The following is a 25,240-nucleotide window of genomic DNA, read 5'->3' on the forward strand; positions in this document are numbered from 1 at the left end:
TTCCACGCCGGCCCTTCTCTGTCCGTGTCCCCTCCCCGTCTCTTTCCTCACCACCTGGTCACACCTCAGCCAGCGGCCTGGGCTGGGGTCCTGACTCCGCCAGTCCTCCACGGTGTGGCCCGGGGCCCTGCTCAGAGCGAGTGCCACCGTGGCTGTTCCCACCTCATCGAACCCCCGCCCCCACCCCCGATGCCGAGGTCTGCTCAGCAGCAACCCCAGCTCGAGGATGCGCACAGGTCAAACCGGAACCTGCTACAAACCAGACACGGCCGCCAGCGCGCCCTGCCGGCTTTCCCTGCCTGCGCCCGCCCGCGCTTCACCCGGAGTCCTGCCGTGGAAAGGCCACTCTTCAAAGGGACGGCGCACACACCACCTCGCTGAGAAGGGGACTTCACAGCCTGCGAGGAGCAGCTGCCCTTTAAACCCCTCCTCAATGGAAGCCGAGCGCCCCTCCCCCCACCAACCCTCACTCCCTTCTCCCTGAATCTGTTTCTTATAAAACTTGATTTGGGCCCGGGGTCCTCATCTGGGGCAGCCTGACCCCAGAGCCCCACAGCGGGGAGGTCTCGTGAGGGGCAAACCCCGCCACCGCAAGGGCTGCTGGGGAAGTCTGCGCCGGGAGACTGGAGCACGGCCTCCACGTCCTTCTGGGGACACGGCGCGGCCGGGGAGCACTGGGGCTGTCCTATCTTCCAGGAAACTGCCGAAACGGACACTGGGGATTCTACGGTGCCCGATACAGTAGTTCCGACTCGCTACCCTGGGTTTTACACTTTGTGACTGTATTCTTCCCCGAGATCTGCTTTCATGTAAGAACCAGGCCCAGACGCCCAGCTGTCGCCTCGCAGCCCGTCGGCTCTGATGTCCGCTGGGCTCTCTGCCGCCAGGGCCTTGCTCTGCCCTCCCAAGGCCCCGCAGGGGCAGCGCCACGTCCACACGCTGGGCGCGGAAGCTGAGGCTCTGGGCCCGTACGGGAGCCTGCCGGGCTCCTCCAGGCCCCGCCGCGGGGCTGTCCTGTCTTCCTTCCACCTCCCTGCCCTTGACCACAGCACGGCCAGGCCCCAGACACGCCGGCCCCTGCCTGCCCTCAGCCCACCCGGCCGCCCTGGGCCTTGCCATTGTCTCACGCCCACAGGCGTCTGCTTCTCAAGTGCTGCTCCCTCGGCCGGGAAGGCCCTCTCCTCGAGGCACGCAGGCCCGGCTCCTGGCCGCCCCCTCCTGCCTCACGGCCCCGCTGCTCCAGGCCCAGACTCTGGCCAACACCGCCCTGACACCAGGGCCTTCACCCGTGGGCTCGGCTGGCTCCTGTGCAGCCTGGCTGGCCTCTGGGGTGGCGCTCCGAACCACGAAAAGTGCCCCCAGCTGGTGGCCGGGTGAACACACAGCAGACAGTCCTCGGTGCTGCCGGGTGCACAGGGACTGAGAAACGGCCACTCGCTGGCCAGGCCTCCAGCCCGCGTGGGGAAGAGAGCCGTGGAGAAGGGGGCCCCACTCTTTCTGGCCACAGCCAGCCCCCAGCCTGGAACGTGACACAGCTTCTCCAGTCACATCAGCCCACGCGTGGCCCCACCTCGTCTCCAGATGAAAACACCCGAAGCACCGACAGCCCCGATGAGCGGGTGGAGGGGAGGTGCCGGGAGGGGCCCCACGCGGAGTCAGCCATGCGGGGTGGCCGCCCCCAGAAGGTTCCCGGGCCCGCTGCTGGGGGGCGTGCCCGGCCGGCGCGGGTGGGACTCACCGTTGGAGCGGTGGATGCAGGTGTGCTGGTTGTCGCTGAGGAAGAAGCCGCTGTGGCACTGGCACTCGTAGCTGCCCATGGCGTTGACGCAGACCTGCTGGCAGCCCCCGTTGTTGTCCTGGCACTCGTCCACATCTGCGGAGGGGGGGAGGGAGGGCGGGGGTCACGCCTGGGGCTGGAGCGAGGAGGAGGCGACAGCTCCCCCAGACTGCGGGAGGGGCTCCCCAAGCTACCCCACAGCGGTGGCTGTCTGCAGGGGTGCTGCTGCTGTGCCCCATGGCAACAGACACACTCCACAGCAGACCCTGCGGGGTCACTCCACAGAGGCAGACAGTCACACTGGCGGTCACACTAGCTGACCCTGACTCCCCTGTGTGCCTGCTGTTGCCCCTGCATTAACTCCTCTGACCCTCAGGGCTCCCCTGTTGATCAGACGCAGGGCTGGCCCATTGAACAGACAAGCACACTGAGGCACAGAGAGGCACAGCCACCTGCCCAAGGTCCCACGGAGGCAGGGTTCAAAGCTGGTCTGGGTCCCAAACCTGGGCTCTCACTAAAAGCCCCGCCCCCCTTCCCCGGCAGACTGCAGCCTTCGCAGTCTCCCCCACGCACAGAGCCTCGCCACCTAGGCCCCCCCCCCCAATCGCATCTCAGACGTGTGGCCTGCAGCACGAGACCTGGCGGCCAGGACGAGGCAGGAGGACGAGGCAGCCTGCTGACCCCCGCTACCCAGGCTTTCGGCCTTGCAAACTGACTTCCAAAGCCCAGAGCACAGGGAGGCTTGGAAGGGCCCCGAGCCCTGGCCGCCGAGACTGCGCGGAAGGCTGCCAAGCGGTCTTCCCCACTCCCCGGGAGAGGCGGACCACAGGGCGGCACTCGCTTCTGACCAGAGGCCGCTGGCACAACGGGGGCTCTTGGCTGAAAGGAGTCTTTATGGAGTTCTGGTCTCGCACAGAACAGCATGTTTCAATTACCAGAGTCGTAACCCCCTACACTGTCAGTTTGTTTAATGAAAGAAGGGCTTCTTAAACCTTAATGTGCCGTGTCTGTATTGTCATTTTAATAGGCAAATATATGAAACCACAGCGGCAACACGAGCTACTGGCTGCTGCCAGCCAGCACCCCAACCCCCAACACGCACGCACACACGCACTGGCTGTGGCCCTGAGCTTTACATACAGTTCTTTTAGCCACGGGCCTCTGTCCCCCCCGGGACGAAAAGGACACGGGGGGCGGTGGGGGGGACAGAGCCTCCGGCAGCGCGACCTGCACTGGCTGGAGAGGCCTGCGCCCCCCCCCCCCCCGCGGTGTCAGCTGGGGCCTCCTCGGGCTTTGGGCACACAGGCCAGCTCCCCTGGCAGGAGACCCCACGGCCGCCTTTGAGGCTGACTGCGAGGCAGGGCATTGTTCTCCGGCAGCTCAAATGTCAGCCGTGTGGCAGCCGGGGGGAGGCCGAGCCCTGAACTCTAAAAGCCACCAGGCACAGCCAGCGTGGTGAAGGTGGCTCTTGTTAGGGGGCGGGGGCCTGAGAGTGGGGGCTGGGCAGGACAGGGAGGGGTTACTTGGAAAACCCTTCTCTGCTCGGCAAAGTCTAACTGACCGCCCCTAAAGGCCCGGGGCTGGTGTAGCCTGTGCTGGGGGTGCCTCCCATCCACGCCCCGTGGCGTTCGCCTCTGGGTCTGTGCCCTGCCACCAACAGCTCTGAGCCAGGCTCCGTGTCTCGTTCACCCCATCGACAAGCACACGAAGCCAACACTCCTCCAGTGCCCCTCACGTGCCAGGAACTCGGCCCCACGTGCACCGCCTCACCGGGCCCTCGCGGCGACCGTTCCCACGGAGCGGGTCCGGCTGCGTGGGTGCTCAGGGGTCGGCAGGGGAACTGCAGTGCACACCTGTGCTTGCACACAGAAGTGACAGGGCGCTCACTACCACGCAAGGCCAGTCCCCTCGAGCAAAGCACTGTCCTGGCTCCTCCTTCTGGGGACAACAGAGGGGGCTCCGTCGAGGCTCTCTGCAGCCCGCCACTGTGTGCAGTGAGGCCCCGAGCAAGCCTGTTTCCAATCCGTGGTCCCTGACCCCTGCGCAGGCTCGGTGGGGTGAGGCAAGTGCTCTGCTCTGAATCTTGCTGGCAGCTCAAGGTCCTTTATCTTTATTTACGGCCACAGCTGACTGTTCCCAGAAGGCAGGGGGCTCCTCGGTGCAGGGACTTAGCTACAAAGCAGAGAGGAGGCCCCCTGGGTTCTGGGCCAGACCCTAGGAGGCTACCCTTGGGAAACCATTTTTAATAGGCAACAAAAGAGCTGAAGGGCACAGCATGGAGAAGGGAGCCCCAGAGCCCCCGGCTCTGTAAGGGTCCTGTGTGGGGCTCTGCACAGACTGCCTGGGTCAGCCAGGCTGCCCTCTGGGAGGGCCCTGCCTGCAGCGCCCCTGGGCGAACATGCTCCCTCCATTAAGCCACAGACGCACCTTGGTGCCACCAGGACTGATGGTGAGGGGTGGGGGTGACAGGCAGGAGTGCGGGGCAGGGAGAGGATGCTGAGCTGTGCCTGGTCCCTGACTCGGGGCCCTTGGCTGGCGGAGCTGTGAGACGCCCTCGGAAACAGGTCATTGCGGTGCAGCCTGCGGTGAAAGCAGAGGGCAGGCTGCTGCCCAGCCCGAGGCCTGGTGCCTGGTGCCCAGGGAGCATGCATTCATTGGGCCGCTGCTGAGGGGCACCAGGAGCAGGGAGGGGGGAAGAAGGGAGACTAGGGAGCCAAGCAGGACAGATGAGGGGCCTTGTTCCAGCTCTGCTCTGCCCCACTCAGTCCTGAGACCGTCTTGCCTGCAAAGCACCCCCCCCCCCCCCGGTCCTTCCTGTACCCAGGTGTCACCAAGGCTATCGGGCTTTCCTCCCCACCTGGCCCATCTGCCTCATCCCCGCCCCCGCCGTACCACCCTGCTCGGCTGAGGCCGCTCCCTGCAGCACAGTCCGGGCTTCTCCTGGATCGAGGCTCCCTGCCTCTCCCTCCCGAGCCCAGGGGCTGGTGACGACTCCTGCCAGCACAGGACGGCGGTGCCTGGGCACCCAAGATCAAGCCCAAACGAGGTCTCTGGGGTCAGGGCTCCCGGTATCCGTGGCAGTGCCCTGTGCAAGCACAGGACTGGATGCTGTGGCCCCGCCTCCGCTGCCACCGAAGGGCTGTCTGCGATGTGTGCTGTGCAGCGAGGGAGACGCTGTTCTCCCGCAAGGAGGGCTCGGAGCCGACGCCAGCGGGCCGCAGGCTGGGCTGCAGGCTGGTCCGCCTCCGAGGCCTCTGCAGGCCGGCCTGCGGTTTGCCCGTGAGAGCTGCTTTCTGGCCCAAGGTGCTGCTGTTTGTTTTCATTAATAGCTGGCTGTGGGTCCTACTGCAGACTAGGAATCCAGGCTTGCAGTTATTTATAATAGCTAAAAATTACTTCTGGACCCAGCTCTGGCTGCTTTGTGTTTCCCGGGGACCTTCCGTGATTTGAAACAGAGACGCTGTGTTCTGTCTGGGCCTCGCCCGTGTTTTCCCGGCTACCAAGAGCCTACTGTGTGTCAGGCCCCGCGCCGGGCTCTGGATCGCAGCTCCCCCTCCCGCTGGCCGGGGAGCAGAGGCAGAGGCGCCGGGCCATCTGAGGAACAGACCCAACCTCCGCCCCTGCGGGCCCAGGCCCCAGCCCTCCCCAGATCCTTTCAGAAGAGAGGCTTAGGCAGAAAAGCCTCTTGGCTATTGAGCGGCTCTTGCAAAATTGCATTTGATGAGTTAAGTGTAAATAAACGAGAACCAGATGGGTTAGGTTTTGGGGAAAGTGCACATGGGCCTTAGAGTGCGGGGCCCAGGCGCTGCCAGACCCTGGGCACGCCCTGTGCTGTCGGAGGTGCCGGTGCAGGCAGGCGGGAGGTATGTTCACGGTCTCCCGGGACCTGTCCACTTCCTGGCCTGGCCAGCAGCCGGGCCTTCCCTGGGGCACCTGACTCCCCGGCAGGTCGGCTGTGTGCAGAAGACACAGGGTCTCTCGAGGCAGCCCTGACCTGACGCTTCGCCCCTCGGGCTGCGCCGGAGTCCAGGCTCCAGGCTCCAGGCTGGGCCGAGGTGCATGAGCGGTGGGCCGGCCTTCCAGACGGGCGTGCCCGCTGCTCACGTCCACACCGAAGGAGCCAGCCCTGGGGAGGCCCGCACTCTCTTGAAGCCTGCCTGCCTTCAACACTATGTTTTGTTTTTTAAAAATATTTCATCTATTTATTTTCAGAAAGAGAGAGAGAGAAGGAGAGAGGGAGAGAAACGTTAATGCGTGTTACCTCTTGTGCACCCCCACTGGGGGCCTGACCTGGCTCACAGCCCAGGGATGTGCCCTGACTGGGAATTGAACCAGCGACCCTTTGGTTCCCAAGCCCGTGCTCAATCCACTGAGCCACACCAGCCAGGTCTACTGCCTTCAGGGTCTGGTCACCTCATCCCTCACTGGGGCCCCAACTCTAGTCTCAGCTGCTGCCTGCGCTCGCTTCCCCAGTGGCGTCTGGGCAGCACTGGACGTCTCTAGGGACCAAAAACTCACTGTCTGACCCCGGCTGCCGGCCGCTCCTCCTGACGGTAATCTGCATGAGGCCGCCCTGTGACCACCGCCTACCCCTGGAGCCACGGCTGTTGGGCTGCGAGATGCAGTGAGTAGTAACTTGCTGTGAGACTTGGGCAGGCCGCTTAGCCACTTCAGGCCCTGGTTTCCCCCTCCACACGACGGGGCCAACAGCACCTGGAGGTGTTGTGGGAACCACAGGAAAGGCCAAGGGAAAGCACTCGGCACACTGCCTGGCACGCACAGGCCACCGGTGAGCGTTCCTTAGTCCCGGGTGCCAAGGCCACCGTGATGCCTCGGGCCCCAGGGGGGAGCGTGCCGGGGAGACGTGGCCTCGAGCCGCATAGGGAGGGGGCGCTCAGCCTGGCCTTGGCCTGGCGGCGTCCAGCACAGTGGCCTCAGCTCCTGGCACCTCTCCCTCCTGGTGCAGGCTCTGGCCTGCTCCCCGCCGGTGCCCCTTCTCTGGGGGCCCCAGCCCATCAGGTGCTCCACGTTGGCCCAGAACTGGACCCAGGGCCATGTGTGGGGGACAAGCCCGACCCTCGCATGCTCTGCACATGCCACCTCTTCCATTTCTCCCGCCACTTCGTCTTGTTGAGACACAATTTGCTTAAAGAGAGCGCACCACGTTAGCAGGTATACTCCCGTGGTTTTCAGCATGTGTGAGACCACCACCACACTCTAATTCAGAGCACCTCTGTTGCCCCAGAAAGCATCCCTGAACCCACCGTCAGGCCCAGTCCCCTGCCCCACGTCCCTGGCAATTCAGTCCACGTCCGACCTCTGTGGCTCTGCCTGCTCTGGACGTGGCACGTAAGATTCAGAACCACACAGTACGTGGCCGTTTCCGTCTGGTTTCTCTCACGTCGCCCGACGTTTCCAAGCCCACCCATGGGGGACCACGCGACAGCACCTTGTCACTTTGCGTGCCAGAACACTCCTCCCCTGCGTGCCCCGGCGCAGCTCATCCCCTCTCCGGCCGCCGTGGCGGTGCTGCTCTGAGCGTTCCCGCGCCAGGGTCTGTGTGGCCGCGTTTCCCTCCTCCAGGGGACGCGCCCAGGGGCGGCGCCGTTGGGTCTCACGGTAACCCTGCACTTAACTTTTAGAGGGCCGGTCCCACTGCTTCCACAGTGGCCCTTCTGCTGTCCCGCCAGCGAAATACAGTTTCCAGTTTCTCCACGCCCTCTCCAACGTTCATTGTTTCCCACTGTTCGTGACTGTAACAAATTCTAACCGCCCTAGTGGGTGTGAAGGGGGTGTCACGTGGTTTTGATCTGCGTTTCTCCAGCGAACGATGCCGGGCACTCCTCCTGCGCTCACTGCCCGTCCACGTGTCTTCTCGGAAGAAACGTCTGCGCAAACCCTCTGGCCGCTCTAAGGCCGAACGCTTAGTCTTTCTACTGCTGGGCTGTGAGGGCCCTTGTGCTCTGCCAGACACACGGCGGACAGGAGCCCACCCTGTGGGCCCCAGGCCCTTTACGGCGGCCTCGGGCAGCCTGCGGGCGCCAGGCTGGCAAGGCCTGGGCTCCTGCTGGGCTCTGGTCCCAGGAGATGACCCGCCCACTTGCCAATGCCGCCCAAACCCAGGGCTGCCGGCTCCACCTGCTCCAGACTCAGACGCCAGCAGCTGACCGGCACCTGCACACCTCACGAGGTGTTCCCCGTCTCAGCCAACCGCAGCACAACCCGCAGCTGCTTCAGCCGAGACACCTGGAAGCTGTCCCGGGCCCCTCCCTGCCTCCCTCCCCACGCCTCACCCATTAGCTGGCTCTGCGGCCCAGTATCGGGGCCTGCCACCAAACCAGGGTAGGATGACAGCTTACCACCACCCCTGGGATGGCTGGGTCCTGCCCCCACCTCTGGCCTGGGGCACTGAAGTGACCTCCCCACCGGCCCCCCGGCTTCCACTCTCGTCCTGCGCCCCACACAGGGACCTCTCCGTGCCAACCAGCTGCACCAGGCCCGCTCAGAGCCTCCACAGGCCTCCTCACTTACTTCGAACGCAGCCTGAGCGCCCTGTGCAGCCGATGAGGCCCTGTGTCCCCGCAGCCCCGCCAGCCACCACCTTCCTCGCTGGAGGACGGCACGGCGGCGTCCCCGCTGTCCTCTGACCAGACCTGGCTGGCTCCCATCGCGGAATGTTCTTCCTTTGCTGTCCCTCTGGCTGGAGTGTTCTTCTGGGTCTTGGCACAGCTGCTCCCTCCCCTTCCCACCACAGCACACGGCCCCCTCCTCAGAGATGCTCCCCTCCCTGACTGTCCCCCTGAAGCAGTAGACAAGCCGCTCCATCACACCGCCCCGCCCTCTGCCCAGCACTGTCCCTACCTGGGGCCTACCTGGCGTCTCCCAGAGAATGCAGAGCCTAGGGGATGGAGGCTGTGCCTGTCCGGAGCGGTGCCGTGTCCCGGGGTCTCTGACAGCACTGGGGGCACACAGCCCATGTTTACAGGCCAAGGGATGGATGGAGCACTACAGGACGTGGCTGGGGGGCGGCTCTGGCCCAGAGGCCCTGGCTCGTGGCCTGTCCCTTCAGGGGTGAGCTGTGTGGCCCAGAGGGGCTGCCCAGTGAGCCCCTGGGGCTCCAGAGTCCCAGACAAGGAGGGCAGCTGTAGACAAGTGCCCAGGGGTCCCCAGGCAGCAAGGCCTGGCCCGTGGGGGAAGGGTGGCCAATGAGCGCTGGCCGGAGGAAAGCTGTGCTCGCGGACCTGTGCCTCAGCCTTGCCGGGGGGCGGGGAGCCCCGCCGCGGGGAGAGCACAGCCCCACTGCCGGGAGCTTGCGGAGGAGCAGGTGCCCTCCGATTCTGCCTCCCGGGAGCTGTGCTGCTCGGTGAACGAACGGGGCCACACCGGGGCTCTCGGTAAGGTAGGGGAGCCCAGTGCTCCCTGCTCCACTGGTGCCTTCACTGGTACGAGGGCCAAGGTCTCTGGCTGAGGAAAAGCCCCTTTAACTGGGCGGTGCTTCGGGGAGCAGGCGGACGAGTGGGGCTTGGAGACAGTGGGCATCCTCTTAAATGCCACTTCACCGGCCTCTGCCTGTGCCACCGGTGGCGAGAGGAGGCTGCAAGAAGGGCGCCCCGCTCCTGAGCCCTGCTCTGTGCCAGGCACTCGCGCTCCACAGTCCCGGGAGGGTGCCCGGGGCTGGGGCATGCTGCACCCAGAGCTCTGAGGGGGCGGCCTGCGCTCGGTCACTGACGGGAGAGTGACTGAGCTAGGACAGTGCCCTGCCCTTGGGCCTTGGACAGCCAGCTGTGAACTCGATCCTGGTCGGACATCTGTGGGAGGCCCCGGAGTTCTTACGAATGTCTCTGGATGGGGATGGGAAGGGAGGACTGCAGAGGGGGGTGGGAGGAAAGGCAGACCCTCAAGTCAGGGAACCAAAGCGCCGCGCTCTAGACGAGCAGGGGAATCGCTCTGGCAGGCTATGAACATGCACCCTCGGACACAGAGCAGGCCCAGCCGGGCACGATCACCTCCAGGGGTCTGTGTGGGGCGGGTGGGATGGCCCACTGCGTTGGGAGAAACTCCACTGAGGCTGGAAGAGCCCAGGAGCCCCGGTGCGGCCCGGCGGGCCTGGGGCCAGGTCCGGTGAGTGACTCATCCCCGCACTCACGTCCCAGCCTCAGGGAGGACAGCCCGGGCGCCTGCGCCTCCGGGAACCATTCTTCCGGTTGCACGCAGCATTCTCCCCCACCTTCCAAACTGCTGAGTGCGAGCGCCAGGCCTTCCCACAGGCCAGGCTACTGTGGGTACTGGGCCGCGACCCACTCTTTCCCTCCTCCCGCCAGCACCGTCCACACGCACACCAACCCCCAGCGAGTTCTTCGTGGGTGTGAGGGCCCCAGCACACCCAGGCCTATGGCCTCCTGCCCTGGCCTGTGATGGCTCCTCAACCGGGCCCGCCGTGAGCGGGCTGGCTCCTTCCCCACTGGGCAGCAGCCCCTTGTCCCAGGCCCCAGTGGCCTGTGCGGCTGCGACAGGGTTGAACGACGGTTCCGTGTGAACAGAGTCTCCGCACTGAGAAAGCAGCAGAGGGGGCTGGGGGGGCAGGCAGAGCGTGGGCAGCAGGGGGGCTTTGTGGGAACGGGGGCGCTGAGCGTGGCTGAGGCTCTGGGAAGGCCGCCAGCTCCTCCCCACGGCCAACCTCTCCCAGCCCGTCCGAGGCCCCTCCCTTTTCACGGCATTCCTCTCAAGAACCCAGCGTGGCTCCTATCACGTGGCTCCCAGCGGTGTGGCTCCTATCACGTGGTTTCATTATTTAACAATCAGAATTTACTAGGATTTTGAAAAACAGTAAAAAAAAAAAAAAGAAAGAAAGAAAGATGGATCAGCAGCCTGACACTCAAGCTACAACCACAACCGCGAGACTTGACTCTGCTTCTGTCTCTTCCCACGTGCCGACTCTCCCAGCGCACCGGCCGCCCCGCCCCTCCTCACGCAGAGTTGCGTCAGCGCATCTTCTGTGCAGGGACCGGTCCCAGCCACCCTCCTCGCCTGCTGCTTCTCCAGGCGGCGGGCGACCCCTCCCGTGCCCCTCGGGCCCTCATCTCCGCTGCAGCCTGCTCAGGACCTCCCTGGGAGGCGCACGGGGCAGCCACAGCCCTTTCCGTCTCAGGGGGCACTCCCTTCGGAGGGGTTCCGGGCCAAACACCATGAGCTTTTCCCTTCTCCTCACTCCCGTCTGCTGACCTCCCCGCAGAGTGTGCCTGTGTGAGCCGCTGCCTCACCTGACACCATCGTTTTAATGCCCACAACTTCCTCCCCAAAGCCCACGAAGAGCCATCCATTCGCCCGTTCATTCGCCCATTCATTCACTCAGTCCTGCAGCAAGGACGTGACGGCCGCACTCGGTGCTGGGAGTGAGCAGTGAGCACGAGGTCAGGTCCAGCCCCGAGGGAGCCGCCTGCCCAGGGGCAGAGGGGGCAGTGGGATCCCCGGAGACGGTCGCCAACTGGGGTTGGACGTCTGCGGGAGGAGAGGAGTGGGCCCGGGAGAGGCGGGCCCGAGGCCACACGGAGAAGCGGGAGGCCTCTCTCTAGACCCCGTGGGGTCCGCACAGGGAAAGGAGTCTGGTGGGGGCCACAGTGTACGCATGCTCGTGTGCAGGGCGGGTGCATGCGGAGCGGCTGGGGCAGCAGGTGGGGCCGTAGAAGCTGTTGAAGGGGGGCTGGGAGCCTCGCTTGACTGTGTGACATGCACAGTACGCAGCCGCAGGTGATGGACCCCCCAACTCCCCGGCGGTTGCAGGCTCCAGTCTCCAGGTCTGAGCCCTGGACAGCATCCAGCACACTTGGCTCTGCTGGCAGAGACCCCTGTCTGCGCCCGAGCCCCTCTGCTGCCCGGTGGAGCCTCTCCCTCCTCCCCTCATCCCGCCTCCGCCCACCTGGCGGCCTGTCCCTCGTTCCCGGCAGGGCAGGGCGCCCCTTGCCCGGCACAGTCGGTGTGGTGTTCATTACACCAGCTGTGCCGTGCTGAGAGCTCTTCTGCGCAAGCCCTGGGGCTCCGGGAGGGCGGGGTCATGCTGGAATCAATGACGTCAGGGCCCCCCCGGACCTGGTGAGTACTGGGGCTCGGGGGCGTCTGCCGACCCAGAGGTCACAAACCCTTTCTCCCAGGCCTTTCTGCCATTCCGACCAGAGAGCCACGGCAGCAGCTTCCACTCAGCACCCCAGGCTGCCGGGGCCCCCACAGCCTGGGCTTTGCTTCCGGTCCCACGCCAAGGCTGTGCTGTGTGTCCGCAGCGAGGGAGCTCCAGGCGAAGCAGCACCCAGACGTGGACGGGTGACTGCAACCGCACGAGGTCAGGGCCGCACGCACAGGGCTCTGGACGAGACCCTCAGGGCGCTTGAACCGTTGACCTGCTGGGCTGGCGAGCTGGCGAGGGAATAATTTTCTGTCTTTTCTGCTGACTTCTCTGAGTGCTTCTGTGCAATTACTGTGCGTGTGGAAGACGGGCGAGTAAACAGACCTTCTCATCGCTGCCCGACAAGCACTGTGACTCTGGCTCGTCTGCCTGCAGGGCGGGGAGCAGGCCGTGGTGCAGGCCGTGGTGCAGGCTGTGGTGCCCGGGAGGGCCCGGGAGAGGTGCAATAGGACAGACTGGGGCACCAAGGACAGACGGTTCCCCAGCACTGAGGGCATGAACTGCCTGGGGACTGGCGTAACCTTCAGACAGGGAGAAGGCCAGGCTGCAGTGACAGGCAGAGCCCAGATCCCAAGGGGCCAGCTGCCAGGCTGAGGAGGCCGCAGGAGGATCCAACCCAGAGGGGCCTCCCTGGGCATGGGACCCCTTGGCAGCCAGCAGGTACACCAGGGCAGGGTGGGCTGGCCTGTGGGATCTCTCCCGCCACTAAGGTGGCACCTAGGAGGCTGCTAAAGGCCCCAGCCCAGGCAGCTGGGCGGCTGCCATGGCTGCCCTCTTCCCACAGATGAGGCTGACCAGCCGGGCACAAGGCGTCTCTGCCTGCCGGTTTATTTCCAGCTGCATGTGGTTGGGATGAGGCGGGTGACAGGGAGGGGTGCCGGGCGGGCAACACACGGGGCTGGCTAATGGCCACTATAAACAGCCAGGGCCAGGCCTGCTGGTGCTGCCAGGGGGGTCACTGCAGCATCTGTCCAGACGCAGCCCGGCCCAGCCAGTGTCCAGCGTGACCCCAAATGCCAACCAGGGCCCAGGCTGCTCTAAAATAAGCAACTTGTTGGCAGAGGGCGTGCCGTGCCGGAGCCTCGGGGCACCCCACTTGTTCACAATGCCCCTTTTAGGCGCACAGCTCAGCTCTGGTTTCGGGCGTATGTTCTGGTGGCAGAGTATTTTTAAAGAGCCTTCACAGGACACTCACTTCTTGTTTACTTCTCAGCGTTCTGACCCAGCCCTGGGCACACGCACTGCGAACAAGAACGATGAGGACAGTGCCCGCTGGCCTGGCCTGCCCTCGGCTGTGTAGGGACATGGCATTCTCTGCCCCGGACGGAGCAGGGCCTCTCCCCGAGCCACCAAGTCCGGACCTACTCCAGTCAAAGGCGGGTGGGGCTGGCGCCGGGGGGTGGCAACAGAGTCAGCCCAGGGCTACCAACGGGAAGGGAGGCCTCACGGCTGAGGGGGCCCCGACCTGAGTGGACAACCGAAAGGAGAGCCAGGAAGAGGAAGGCCATGGACGCCCCCCCGATGTGCCCGGGCGCCCCGCACTTTCACGCAGACCCCCGCACTGTCCTCAGACGACTGCCTGGAAGGGAGCTGGAAGCCGGGCTGCATGTGCCCCACCTCCCAAGTCCCCACTCTCCCTTCCTCTGGACAGAGGCTAGAAGGGGCTGGGCACAGAGATGAGGAGACTCAGGGGCCTGCAGTCTCTCGGGCCCCTAGGAGACTTTCCGGGCCGATGGCCTGCCGGTGCAGCAGGCTCGCGCACGCACCCGTCAGGTCGTGCTCCTTTGGCCGCCCGGCCGCCCGTCCCTCCACCACACGGATGAGCCTGTGCTGGGCCCGGGACAGAGCGCTAAGTCACTCCGGAGCTCAGCCCTCCAGGGGCTCTCCAGGTAGTGTGGGAGACCCACTCCCAGACGGCCAGCGACAAGCGGGGAAGTCCGGGGCTGAGGCAGATGGAAGCCCCGGGGCCGTGGGGGCCCAGGGGACAGGTGTGCAACTCAGGAAGGCTTTCTGAGAGGGCCGCAGCCTGAGCTGAGTCCCGAGGGCCAGAGGGGCCAGCCAGCCAAGGTGCTGATGAAGAGCGCGGGGAAGGGCAGTTCCGGCAGGAGGAACAGCAGGGGCAAGGACACTGCGGAGCAGGAGTGACATGAAAGCTGTTCAGCATGCTGCACATTCCGGTTCTGGGAGGTGCGGAGGCAGGCAGGAGGTGCATCCGGCAGGGACCAGGAGGGCACGACCAAGAGGTGGCTACTGTCACTGAGGACGTGCCACACTGCCAAGCCAGAGGGTCACAGGACGCTAGTGGGAAGGGCTCTGACACCGCAGCTGGGCCAGGGGTCCTGACCAGGGTTCTTGGAGCCCTAGGGGCTGGGTGGGTGGGGCGGGGCAGGGCAGGGCTCTGGGCCCTGACAGCCTGGCCTCCCAGTTCAGCCGGAGCAGGGCGACCTCCTCTCGATCCCCTGAAAAGAAAGGGATTTGCTGCGGCAGCAAAACCCTGTGAGACTGGGAACCCCGGTTGAACCCCACCCCTTTACTGCACACGTGATGGAGAGACCGAGGCACACAGGAGCAGGGCATGTCCCAAGGTCTCCAGCAGGTCGGAGCTCTTGGCCCAACGACCTTGCCCCAAGTAGCCCTCTAGCCCCCAGCGTTAGGAAGTCCCCTGCGGCTCCGCCCCCGAGCCCCAGGCCTGCGCTGGCTGCACAAGGCTGTGGAAGGCCACTCCACCGCTGAGACACACGGAGCCGCCCTCAGCCCACTCCCCTGCCCCCCACCCCGGGGGCGCCCTGGTTCTGCAGTGATTTGGAGGGAAGGAAGCACGTCCATCAGATGGACACAGCACCCTGTGTTTCCCGTCCAAGCCCAAGAGTTCCCATCAGAGTCAAGTTGTTAAAGCCCGAGGAGAAGTGGGCCCAGATCCAGCTGGGCCTTCCTCCCGCAGAAAACCAGCACGTTCAGATCACCTGAGTGTGGGCCAGGAATGCGGGAAAGGGAGGGGGCTGCAGGGGATGCACGGAGAGAGAACAGGGAGAAACCTCTTGAGTTTACCTTAAAAAATATTGGTGTTTATGGAGTAACGATGCGACTGTCCGAAGCTGTTTAGTTTTACATTAAAACGGTCCGCATTTTTTTCCCGAAGCAAGAGACACGTCGGGCTGTTGAAGTCTGAAGACAAATAAACAGCGGCAGCTCGAGCCTTCACCGCGGGTTCAGGGAGCAACACGTTGTCGCCAGCTGTCCTCCGGGACGGACGGGGCGCCCCCACGGGGCCGGGCGGCGGGCCCTTTCATCCTGCCCGGGAGGGGCCAGCCGGCCAGCCAGCGCCAGGGAACACGGGAGTGTCCACGGGACTCCCTCCCACACGCGCAGCTGGGCACTGGCCGGTCGGAGCCTCCCAACCCTCCCACTCTCTGCTCCCCCTCTGCTCGGCAGCCTCCGGCGCCACCTACCCACCCGCCTCCCCCTCTGGTCCTACCGGAGCCCGTTCTGTGAGAACGAGGACTGAGGAGAGGCGACCCACGTCCAAGGGCACAAGGCAGGGGTGCAGCCGAGCTGGCCCTGGCAGCCACACGACCCGACCCGCGTCAGTGCAGCAGCAGCAGGACCAGTGCAAGGGGAGGGGGAGCCTTCTGACCTGGGTGGGGTCTGGGAGGGGACAATGACACAGGCGGGAACTCGGGGGGGGGGGGGGGGGGGGAGAACCTGAGTCCCCAGCCAAGGGCTTCACTCACAGCCCCGGCCCATGCTCGTTCCCTGCATCTTTGCCGGCTCAGAAGATCCATCCATTTGATTTAAAAAGTGTTCCACTTTGCATACAAGAAATAAGTGATAATTAGCTAACTCACATCTGTTGAGCTCTTGTTACGCGGTCTGTGGTTTTTGAAGCTCACCTCACCCGGTCTCTGCCTCGCTGCCGCCCAGCGAGCAGGGCTACTGATGCCAGCGGACAGGGGAGGGTGCGGGGGCCCGGGGAAGGGGGCTCCCTCACTGCGGGCCACACCGTGGGAGGGGTGGAGCCAGGGCTCGAACTGGGCAGGCTGGCCAGCTCCCGTTGGTCTCCAGGGCCGGGGACAGGTCACCCGTCTGATCGCGGGCTCCGCGCCCAGGACACGGCGCAGCACCGGCGCCCACGCGTTCCTTGGAAAGGAGGGAATGCTCGGACCCCGGCTTTCAGTGCCGTCTAGCCGCTCTGGACTCTCACACTCCCCGCCCGCCCCGCCCGCCCCACAGACGCCTGAACCGGTGCAGCTCGTCCGTCTGGATGGCTGTGGGTCCCCTCAGACTGAACTTGACCGAGCAGACTCAAGTGCACCCCCCTCCTCACTAGAAAACTGCCCTAGTCCAGTCCCCCCGTCTCGGCTGTCACGGCACAGCCTCAAGGGAACTCCAGGCGAAAGGCTAGCACCCGGCCGCGATCCCTCTCCCCTCTCCTCTGACACCTCTGGCCCGTCAGCAGTGCCGTCCGCTCCGCTTTCCCAGTGCGTTCTGGACTCGCCACTTCGCCTCGCCGCTCACTGTCACCTGGGCCCCGCCGCGGCTTCTCCCTCACTCCCGGGGACGCGCTCCCTGCTGCACAGTCACCACCGGAACGCCAGCCGAGTTTTCTCGGTCCCTGGTGAAAACGCCCCTCCCCGGGCTCGTCCCCGTCCGGGGACTCTGCACCTGTCCCCCCCTCCTGCCCGGGGGGAGTGCTTCCCTAGGCTTTCCAATGGTGGCTCCCCCCGCCCCCCACCGAGGCCCCTTCACTGTGTTCCCGGCCTTGAGCGGCACAGTGTGGTGGAGGTGACTTCCGGGGCTACCCCGTGACACTTCCCTGCGCTGTGTCTTGTTCCCTGGGGGCTCAGCGGCCACGCTGCGGGGACGCCCACGGGAGAGGCTGCCCACAGTGTTTGGCCGCCAGCCAGCAGCAACCAGCAGCAACCAGCAGACGTCAGTGACCAGGCCCCCAGACGCCGGGGAACAGAGACACGCCGTCCCTGCCGAGCCCCGTCTTAGGTCCCGACCCGCAGCGTCCACAGCAGAAAACAACGGTGTCTCCTGCGGCCAGGGGCCGGCTGGGGGCGTCCGCAGTGACAGCAGTAGAACACTGCCCTGCCCAATGCTGCCACCCTTCTTCCTCCCGCTCCCTGTCACATTATCGCCTCTTATCCTTCACTGAAGTCGACCTGACTGAGCTCACTTGACTGAGTTACCCTGACTTTCCTGCCCCACCCCACCGCCCACTGTGGAAGCCCCCACGTGGGGAGGTGCCGCCTCTGTGCACCGCCCACCCCCCCACCCCGTGCCCTGCCTGTGAGGCCGGGTCTGCGCACGCAGAAGCTCGGAGCAAGTCCCTGCAGCCCACAAACGGGCGGACACCAGGCGAGACTCCAGCGTCGCCGTGACACGGCCCGGCTGCCTGCCCTTAGAGCTGGGGAGACCTCTGTCTCTGGCAAACCTGGGGGTCCTGCGCCGGCGCCCCTCTAATTCACCTTCACCTCTGCCGTGCACCCAGTACGGAGCTTTGCTGAGCATGAGGGCCCAGGTCACAAGGCACGCTGACAAATCCGTTTACTCATTCGTTCACTCATTCTGAAACACTGCGGGCTGACAACACGCCTGACACGGCACCGGGCCCAGGGAGGAAGACGAAGGCGTCAATGAGATGACGCCTGCGTTCAGGGGAAGGGGGGAGGGCCTCAGCCCGGGGCCGCAGCAGAGGCGCACACACCACGGTCACAGAGGGCTTTGGAGCAGAGGGACACACGGCTGTGTCTCCAATGACGAGGGAGGAGGACCTCGCCAGCTCCCTGCTGGGGAGGGGTCACAAGGGAGCAGCTGTAAATGGCAGGGACCTGTAGGACCCGGGTTTCCAGAAGGCTGGGCCAGAGGGCGTCCTGGTGAGAGGTGAGAGGTGAGAGGTGAGGGGGAAGCCGGCTCTCCCAGGGGCCCCGTGAGACAGTGCGCAGGCGAACGGGGTGCTACTGCGGCCGTGAAGCAGCCACGAGAGGAGGCTCTGGGAGAACGGCTCTCTGTGTGGCCCCCGGGGCTGAGACAATGTCCTGGAGGGTGACGCCAGACTGTGCAGGGGCAGCAGGGTCCTGCCCTGGCCCGGGGAGGCTGTACAGGCTTTGGGAGGAGGTGCCCCGGGGAGAACTCCCTGGACGAGGGTGCCCTCTTGCCCTTTACCATGCCTCCCACCGGCCCGGCGTGACACACACTGGGGTTTCTGCATGCCCCCCATGACCCCCAAACTCGCAAGGACATGGAGCTAACACCCCATGGAAGGAAGTAGCTCCTGGGACCTGGCCAGCCTCCCAGAGCCGGTGCTGTCCCGGGCACCACGGGGCGGGGGGTGGGCAGCGGCGTACCCGCTGCTGCTGGCCACGTGACCTCACACAGCTCCCTTCCCTGCCCTGAGCTGGGCTCTCACCTGTGAGGCGGGGACACCGATGGCTTCTGCCTGTGGGCGCCGTGGGGACCGAATGTGAGCGTGAGCACAACACCCCGCGCTCCGGGCACACAGACGCGTGTCAGCCCGAGTCCCCCGTCCCACCCGGCGCCACCGCCTGCCCAGTCCGAAGCCAGGCACGGAGCAGGCGCTCTGTGAGCGCCCACGGGAAAGTGCGACCTGGTTAATACAGCAGCTCCGTGCTGAACCTGGCTGCGGACGTGTCTCTTGGTCAGCAAAAACCGTGCCGAGAGCAAGTCCGGGACCCAGACTGCGAGCAGCTCGAGAGACACGTTTCTCAGTGAGCGAGGCAAAGGCCGGGGTCGGGGCGCACATCTGGCCGCGGGAACTAATGGCTTCGGGAGAAGGGAGCCTTGCTCTGTGGAGACGGGAAAATCATCCACTGCTGGTTTTAATTTGGGATGAAAAAAATCTGATTCTATTAGCCTAAATATTGCTCTTATGTCCAATTGCATGGAGTTTGAAATAATATTTTTCAAACAGAACTACTGCTATTTCAAGTAATTACAATGCTAAAAAGCAGTCATTTGGGGTTGAGCAAGGATCTCATCATGGTTTGAATTCCCTCTGGTGTCATTTTCTGTTATATTTGAGAAATTCCTCAATAAAGATGTCAAATAGAGAGAAGGTTTTGTTCCCCGGAGGACAGACTTGGCCACCCTCCAGGACACAGTCCCAGGCAAGCCATCTCCGCAAGAAAACAACCACTTTTGCTCAAAAGAAAAGAAAAAGTTGAACTGTGAAAACTCGGGCAAGAAAATAACCCTTAAGCCATCAGCCTCATTTCCCCTAATTGACTCAGAATGCTCTCCAAACTCCGCGGATGGGGGCTTATCCCAGCCATCGTCCCCCGGGGCTTCGGCAGTGGTGGGGGGAGGAATGGTACACCGGACCAGACTCCCGACCCAAACTTCTGCGGACAGAGCGGCGGGAGACGCAGAGCGGCCTAGCTGTCCCCCGAGGGCGCCGGGTTGTGCAGTGGGGCTCGGGGTGACTGCCCAGAGATGGTCAGGACTGCGGAGAGCAGTGAGAGCCTTCCCACAGCTCATCTGGCCTCTTGCAGCCCCCAGTGCCCATCGGGCCAGGCTTTCTGCTGGCAGCTTCCCCGGGCAGCAGGACCACAATTCCTACTGAGACCAAGCAGGCAGTTAAACAGGCAAAACTCACTGGCTGTGAGCAAGAGGGGGCGGTGGGGACTGCAGCAGACAGGAGAGCCGACCTGCACCCCAAGGGGGCATGGCTGCTGCTGGTAGCCCCCAGCACCACGCTGAGACCGAGAGGTGCCCCTGCCCTCGGCCCCATGCTGTGGGGGCCCCTCCTCTGCCCCTCCTTTGGCTGCAGCCCTCCCTGTGGAATCTGAAGTCCACAGAGGTTCAGTCACGTGCACTGAGGGCCCAAAGCCACCCGTCCAGACCACGTTCTGAGGACCCAAGACCCTAAAAATCCCTGTCCCAATGGCCCCACGTCTGTCTGTTCTCTGAGGGACAGAGGGCACTTAGCGCCAAACAGCAGCGAAAGGGAAGGGGACCTGGGGACAGAGAGCTGGAACCTGGGCATTCAGATGGCAGGAGGGAGCTGGGGCGAGAAGGGGGGGGGGGGGTCAGCCTCCCGGGTCCTGAGGGGGCACTGCTCGTCCAGGTGGACGAGGTGGCCCACACCCACTCCCGAAGCCTCGAGGGCCCGTCCTCACGCTCGGCCCCGTGGGACGCGGCCTCCACCGCACCCCTGCCGCAGCCCCACACGCGCCAGGAGCTGGGCGCCGGCGGCCAGGCAGGAACAATGCTGGAAATACCAGTTTTTATGGGATGGCCTTGATTTGTGACATGTCGACAAATCACTCCACGGCGGTGATGACGATGACAGCAAACACGGAGGGGACAAACCTAACGGGCAGGCTGGCCGAGGACTGGGCCGCGGCGCGAAACCTCGGCATTGGGAGGATGACAGCGCCAGGAACCTGTGCAGAGCGTGCCGTGTGCACGCACGGCTCTCCACGTCCGCTTCCCCGTGTGCCTGCCGCAGTGGCCCCTGGAGACGGGCCTCGCCCTCCCACTTCAGGGCCGGGGCCACAGGAGCCTGGAGGTGTGAGTGGCGGGTCCCAAACCTGGAGTCCCGAGGCGGTGGTGGACTGGGGGTCGCATCCTCCCGCTGCAGGCCCAGCGTCCTCCTACAGCGCCACTGGTTCCGGCCGCCACTGGCTGGGGTTCCGTGGCCCCGGCGCCGCCCTGGCTCGTCCACTCCCACAGCATCTGACGGGCGAGGGAGCAGAGACGCCGAGGGCCCACATGGCCAGGGCGGTGCAGGTGGCTCGGAGCCAAGACCTGACTTCTCTAAAGCTGGCGTTTCGTCTCCAGGAGGAAGAAGCCCAGAGAGTCCGCCGGGAAGGGCCTGCCCTCAGCTGAAAGCAGAGGAGCGACAGAGACGGCCTGCTCTCGGCCGCCGTGCACGGGAGTCGGAGCCGCATGCAGCTGCGATCCGTGCTCAGAGGGGGGTGGGGGCGTGGGGGAGCGTTACCCAGTTCTTCAAACTAACCGGTCTGAAAGCAGTCTAGTGTGAAAATGACGTCCTTGAGCCCTGGCTGGCGTAGCTCAGTGGATTGAGCTTGGGCTGGGAACGAAAGTGTCCCAGGTTCGATTCCCAGCCAGGGTACATTCCTGGGTTGCAGGCCATAACCCCCAGCAACCACACATTGATGTTTCTCTCTCTCTCTCTCTCCCTCCCTTCCCTCTCTAAAAATAAATAAATAAAATTAAAAAAAAAAAAAGAAAATGACGTCCTTGAAACGAAACCCCACACGAACCCCCTGCAGGCCGGAGGCGTGGGGCGTGCCTGCCAGAGCCGAGAGCCAAGGGCTCGCTGACACGAGCCTAGCACGGGTGGGAGCGCCACGGCTGGGGTGGCGGCCGTGGTCGGGCGTGGCCCAGGGGCGTGGGCCATCCCACGTCTCAGAGGCGTCATCCGACAGCCGCCCTCAGTTCATCTCTGAACGTCGGCACCCCCACCGACGCCCATTTCATTCCGAGTGCTCACTGCACCCTGCTGGGCAGCCCCGGTCCATGATGGCCTTCGGTCCTCACAAGAACGCTTACAGACCAGGACTACGAATGCCACTTCACAGGTGAGGAAACTGAGGCACAGAGGGAAAGCAACTGGCCAAGGGTCACCCAGCTGATGACTGGCGGGGCCTGGACCGGAGCCAAGAGTTGGCAGTTCCCAAGACCTGTCTCCTTGAGCAGTGGAGGTCCCACAGGGTCACTGAGCTCTGCCTGCACGGACCCTCGGTTACTGAAACACACTCTCTCTCGCAGTGAGAGGGGGGCGCCCTGGTAAAGCTAAGGCCTGTCCTTCTGGGAAGACTCGGTGGATACGTGTGGATGGTAATCGGCACGGTACCTGTTGTACAGCCCACTCTCTATAGTCCAGTCAAAGGTTCTGCCTCCTTCTGAAGCCCCTCCTCCCGCCGCCCCGGACACCTGCTCTGAGCCCGACCTCTGGGAGCCCCTAGACAGGCGCTCTACACAGGCTGTGCCCTCACCCCGCTGGGCTGCCCCCCAGCCTCCGAAGATCCTGCTCACGGCAACCTTCTCTTTAGAGATCCCCTTGAAGGACTCAGCCCTGTGCCCACCCCCACTGCTGCCCCTCTCGGGGGTAGCTCTGCACAGGCCCCTCCGGCTTCAGCAGCCTGCTGCCAGACCCCCGTTTCGGCGCTCACTGTAAGTAATATCACATGTTTGCAGACCCGCTGCCCATAGCAAGCCCATCTGAGACCCAGCAGGACTAAACGAAAACAGGCAGGGAATCTAAGGCTCGCACACCACGAAGAGGAAGAGCCCAGAGCACGCGGGACATCGAGCTCCCTGTGCCCCCACCAGCACGCCAGCTGGCACGGAGGAAGGGGCACCGCGCACTTGCAGAGAGGCCTGCGGCAGAAGCCACAAAGAATGCAAACGATCCTCAGACCTAGCAGTTCTACTTCTGGGAAGGATTGCTAAGGCAACGATAGGAAAAACGAGAGGAATAAGGTTTATGCCCAGAATCACTTCTAGATTCTGATGGTAAAAACGAACAAACAAAATAAGAAAATGATCTAAATGCCCAACCACCAAAGGGTGGCCGAGTCACCCAGAGTGACACTAACGCCTGTGTGTTGACTAGTTGCACCTACTAAGTGCCAGTCCCTGCACTGCACCCTCCCACTCGGCTCTATGGCAGGGAAGCCTGGGGCTCGGAGGTCGTGACGACAGCCACAGCCATTAGTATTGACAGCCCTGTGACCAACACGCTTCCCAGCTGCCCGGACATGACCTCAGTCACTGCTCACGAAGCTGCTGGTCACCCTCTCTTTACCGGCAGGGGAGTGGCTGAGGCCCAGAGACCTGACCGACGTGTCCGCAGCCATACCCCATCAAGGCCACGTTGCACCCCTGGGCCCCCACGGCCAGCGGGGGACGAGTGCTTCAGGGGCAGGCGCTTCCGCCTCGAGACCGCGGGCCTTCTGCCCCGAGACGGTCCTGCTGCTACGGACTGCAAACCGCCTCTGCGGTGGTTGGATCGAGCCTCCCCAGGAGGTCGTGGGCCTGACCACCAGTGTCTGAGAGCGCAGCCTTCTCCGGAGACGAGGTATTTGCAAACGGTCCACACAAAGTCATCAGGCTAAGGTTTAATCCAATAGGACGGTGTCCTTGTAAAGCAGGGACATCTGGACACGGAGAGAGAAAGGCCCAGCACAAAGACAACGTGGAGGCCGGGACGACACGACTGACGAGCGAAGCACACCGCGGCCACGAGGAGCCGGGAGTGGCCTCGGATGGACTGTCCCTCCCGGTCCTGCACGCGGGCCAACCCTGCCGATGGCCTGACGTCAGCCTTCTGGCCTCCGGCTGGGAAAGAGTAAATTTCTGCTGTTTGAGCCTCTCGGTTTCTTACTGTGGTGCGGCAGCCTCAGGCTATTTGAATACAGTTGCTTATCAGACCAGGAGGCGACTAGAAGGACGGCACCAGTGCGGGCCAGGTAAGCACGCCCGAGGTTTACACGATGGGAGAGGGAAAATCAAGGGGCAAAACCGTGCCGACCACCCGATCACCGCTACGGCGGCATCACACCTGGGTGCGGGGGGAGGCGCGGGGGGAAGCGCACCAGTGTAACCAAAGTGCTTCCCGGTGTTTTGTCCCTGCCCTACAGTTTCACATTCTACCCAGCAAGCCCGCATTACTCTTATAAATGTTATACAACTGGCTTAAGCATATAATTGAATCCTGAGACTCTGGAGATAGATAAGAGTCCTTACTGTGGGCTGAAATGTGCTCCCCCGAACTCTCGTGGAAGCCCTGGTCCCTAGGACCTCAGCATGCGGCTGTCTTTGAGACAGGGCCTTTTCAGAGGCCTTTTCTGACTCTGTTCAAAGTCGGCTGGGATGGGCCCTGCTCCAGTATGACTGGGCCTCGTCAGAGGCGGCGGCGACACACAGAAAGACACCGAATACACGGACACACAGAGAAATGACCGTGTGAACACCTAGTAAGAAGGCGGTCATCCTCGAGTCAAGTTGAGAGGCCTCAGGAAAAAAAAAAAAGCAAAGCAGTGAACACCTTGACCTTAGACCTCTAGCCTCCAGAACTAGGAGAAAATAAATTCCTGTTGTCAAGGCCCCCGCCCCCACCCCCGCCCAGTCTGTGCTGTTTTAGTTTGGCAGCCCCAGCGAACTGAGACAAAGGACCGACCAGAGGAGAGCACGCCTCCCCACGGCCCCGACACTACAAGCTGGAGCAGAGAAGAGGCGGGGCGCGCCTCGAAGGCGGGGGCGCGGCGGGGCGCGGCGGCGGCACTCACCCAGGCAGTTGTGCCCGTCGTGGGCCAGCATGAAGCCGTCGAAGCAGGTGCACCGGTAGTTCCCCGGGATGTTGATGCACTCGTGGACACAGCCCCCGTTGTAGTAGTCGTTCTCGCACTCGTCGATGTCTGCAAGACGAGGGGGCACGAGAGGCGTCAGGGGAAGAGCCCGGGACCCCCTCTCCCTGCACTGCTGAGGCCCCCCGGGCAGGCGTGGGTTACAGGAGGTGGCAACAGGGGGGTTGGACGCTTGCTGGGGGCTGGGGATGCGAAGAGGACGAAGATGCAGACCCCGGCTCGGTGCCCAGACTGGCCGCCCCCTTGCAGAGCTGGGCCGTGTGCCAGACACGTGCGGGTGCTTTCCGGCTCCCACCGCGGGGGAGCGGACAGGAGTCGGGTCTGGCTCTGCCTCCCGGGAGAGCCTCTCGACGATCACGGCACGGGGGGACCCTGGGTGAAGGGCCCGCAGACGGGACCTCTCCCGCCTGCCTGACAGGGAGAGCTCGCGCCTTGCGAAGTGGGGGGCAGCCGCCAGAGCGCACTCTGCACACCACCACCAAGCGTCACTCACTCTGGAATGTGAGTGCCCGCGCTCCCCTCACATAGTCTCCTCCCGCATCAGCGTCTGAGGCCTGAGTTTCTGCTGCTCCAGCGTCCTCGCCGTAACAAAGGCTTCTGTCTCATAAACAACGGCCAACAAACAGCCTTTGTAAAGGTCACCCGTTCTGCCGTTTTTAGTCTTTTTCGACGTTTCCCATCAGGGGTCAAAGGGCTATCTGTTCTGGTGTTCCAGAGAGACTTAGGGGACTTGGAGGAAAACGGGAACACGCCTAGTTGACACTTCACGAGCGGAGCTGCTTCTGGACCCACGGCCCGTGACAACACCACATGTCATCATCTTTCAGAGGACTCCCTCGGTAACTCGACACCTAGGCACCGCCATCATTATTCCAGTCTCACGAGGGCACTTAAGAAACGGAGGCACCGGGAGGCCGAGTTCTTGCC

The 25,240-nt window shown here is 64.0% G+C and overlaps 1 protein-coding gene across 2 annotated transcripts in view; it reads right to left on the minus strand.

The window, feature by feature from the left end:
- The window catches only part of SCUBE1 (signal peptide, CUB domain and EGF like domain containing 1), a 106,637-nt gene that overhangs the window by 61,276 nt on the left and 20,121 nt on the right, over positions 1 to 25,240 (minus strand). For both annotated transcript variants that reach the window (XM_028532170.2, XM_028532171.2), the window contains exons 3-4: positions 24,236 to 24,364; positions 1,739 to 1,873 (exon numbers count right to left, since the gene is read on the minus strand). In XM_028532170.2, the coding sequence (XP_028387971.1) occupies positions 1,739 to 1,873; positions 24,236 to 24,364 (264 nt within the window). The remainder of the gene's footprint in view (positions 1 to 1,738; positions 1,874 to 24,235; positions 24,365 to 25,240) is intronic.

Source organism: Phyllostomus discolor, chromosome 2, assembly GCF_004126475.2.
Source record: "Phyllostomus discolor isolate MPI-MPIP mPhyDis1 chromosome 2, mPhyDis1.pri.v3, whole genome shotgun sequence".
NCBI lineage: Eukaryota > Metazoa > Chordata > Mammalia > Chiroptera > Phyllostomidae > Phyllostomus > Phyllostomus discolor.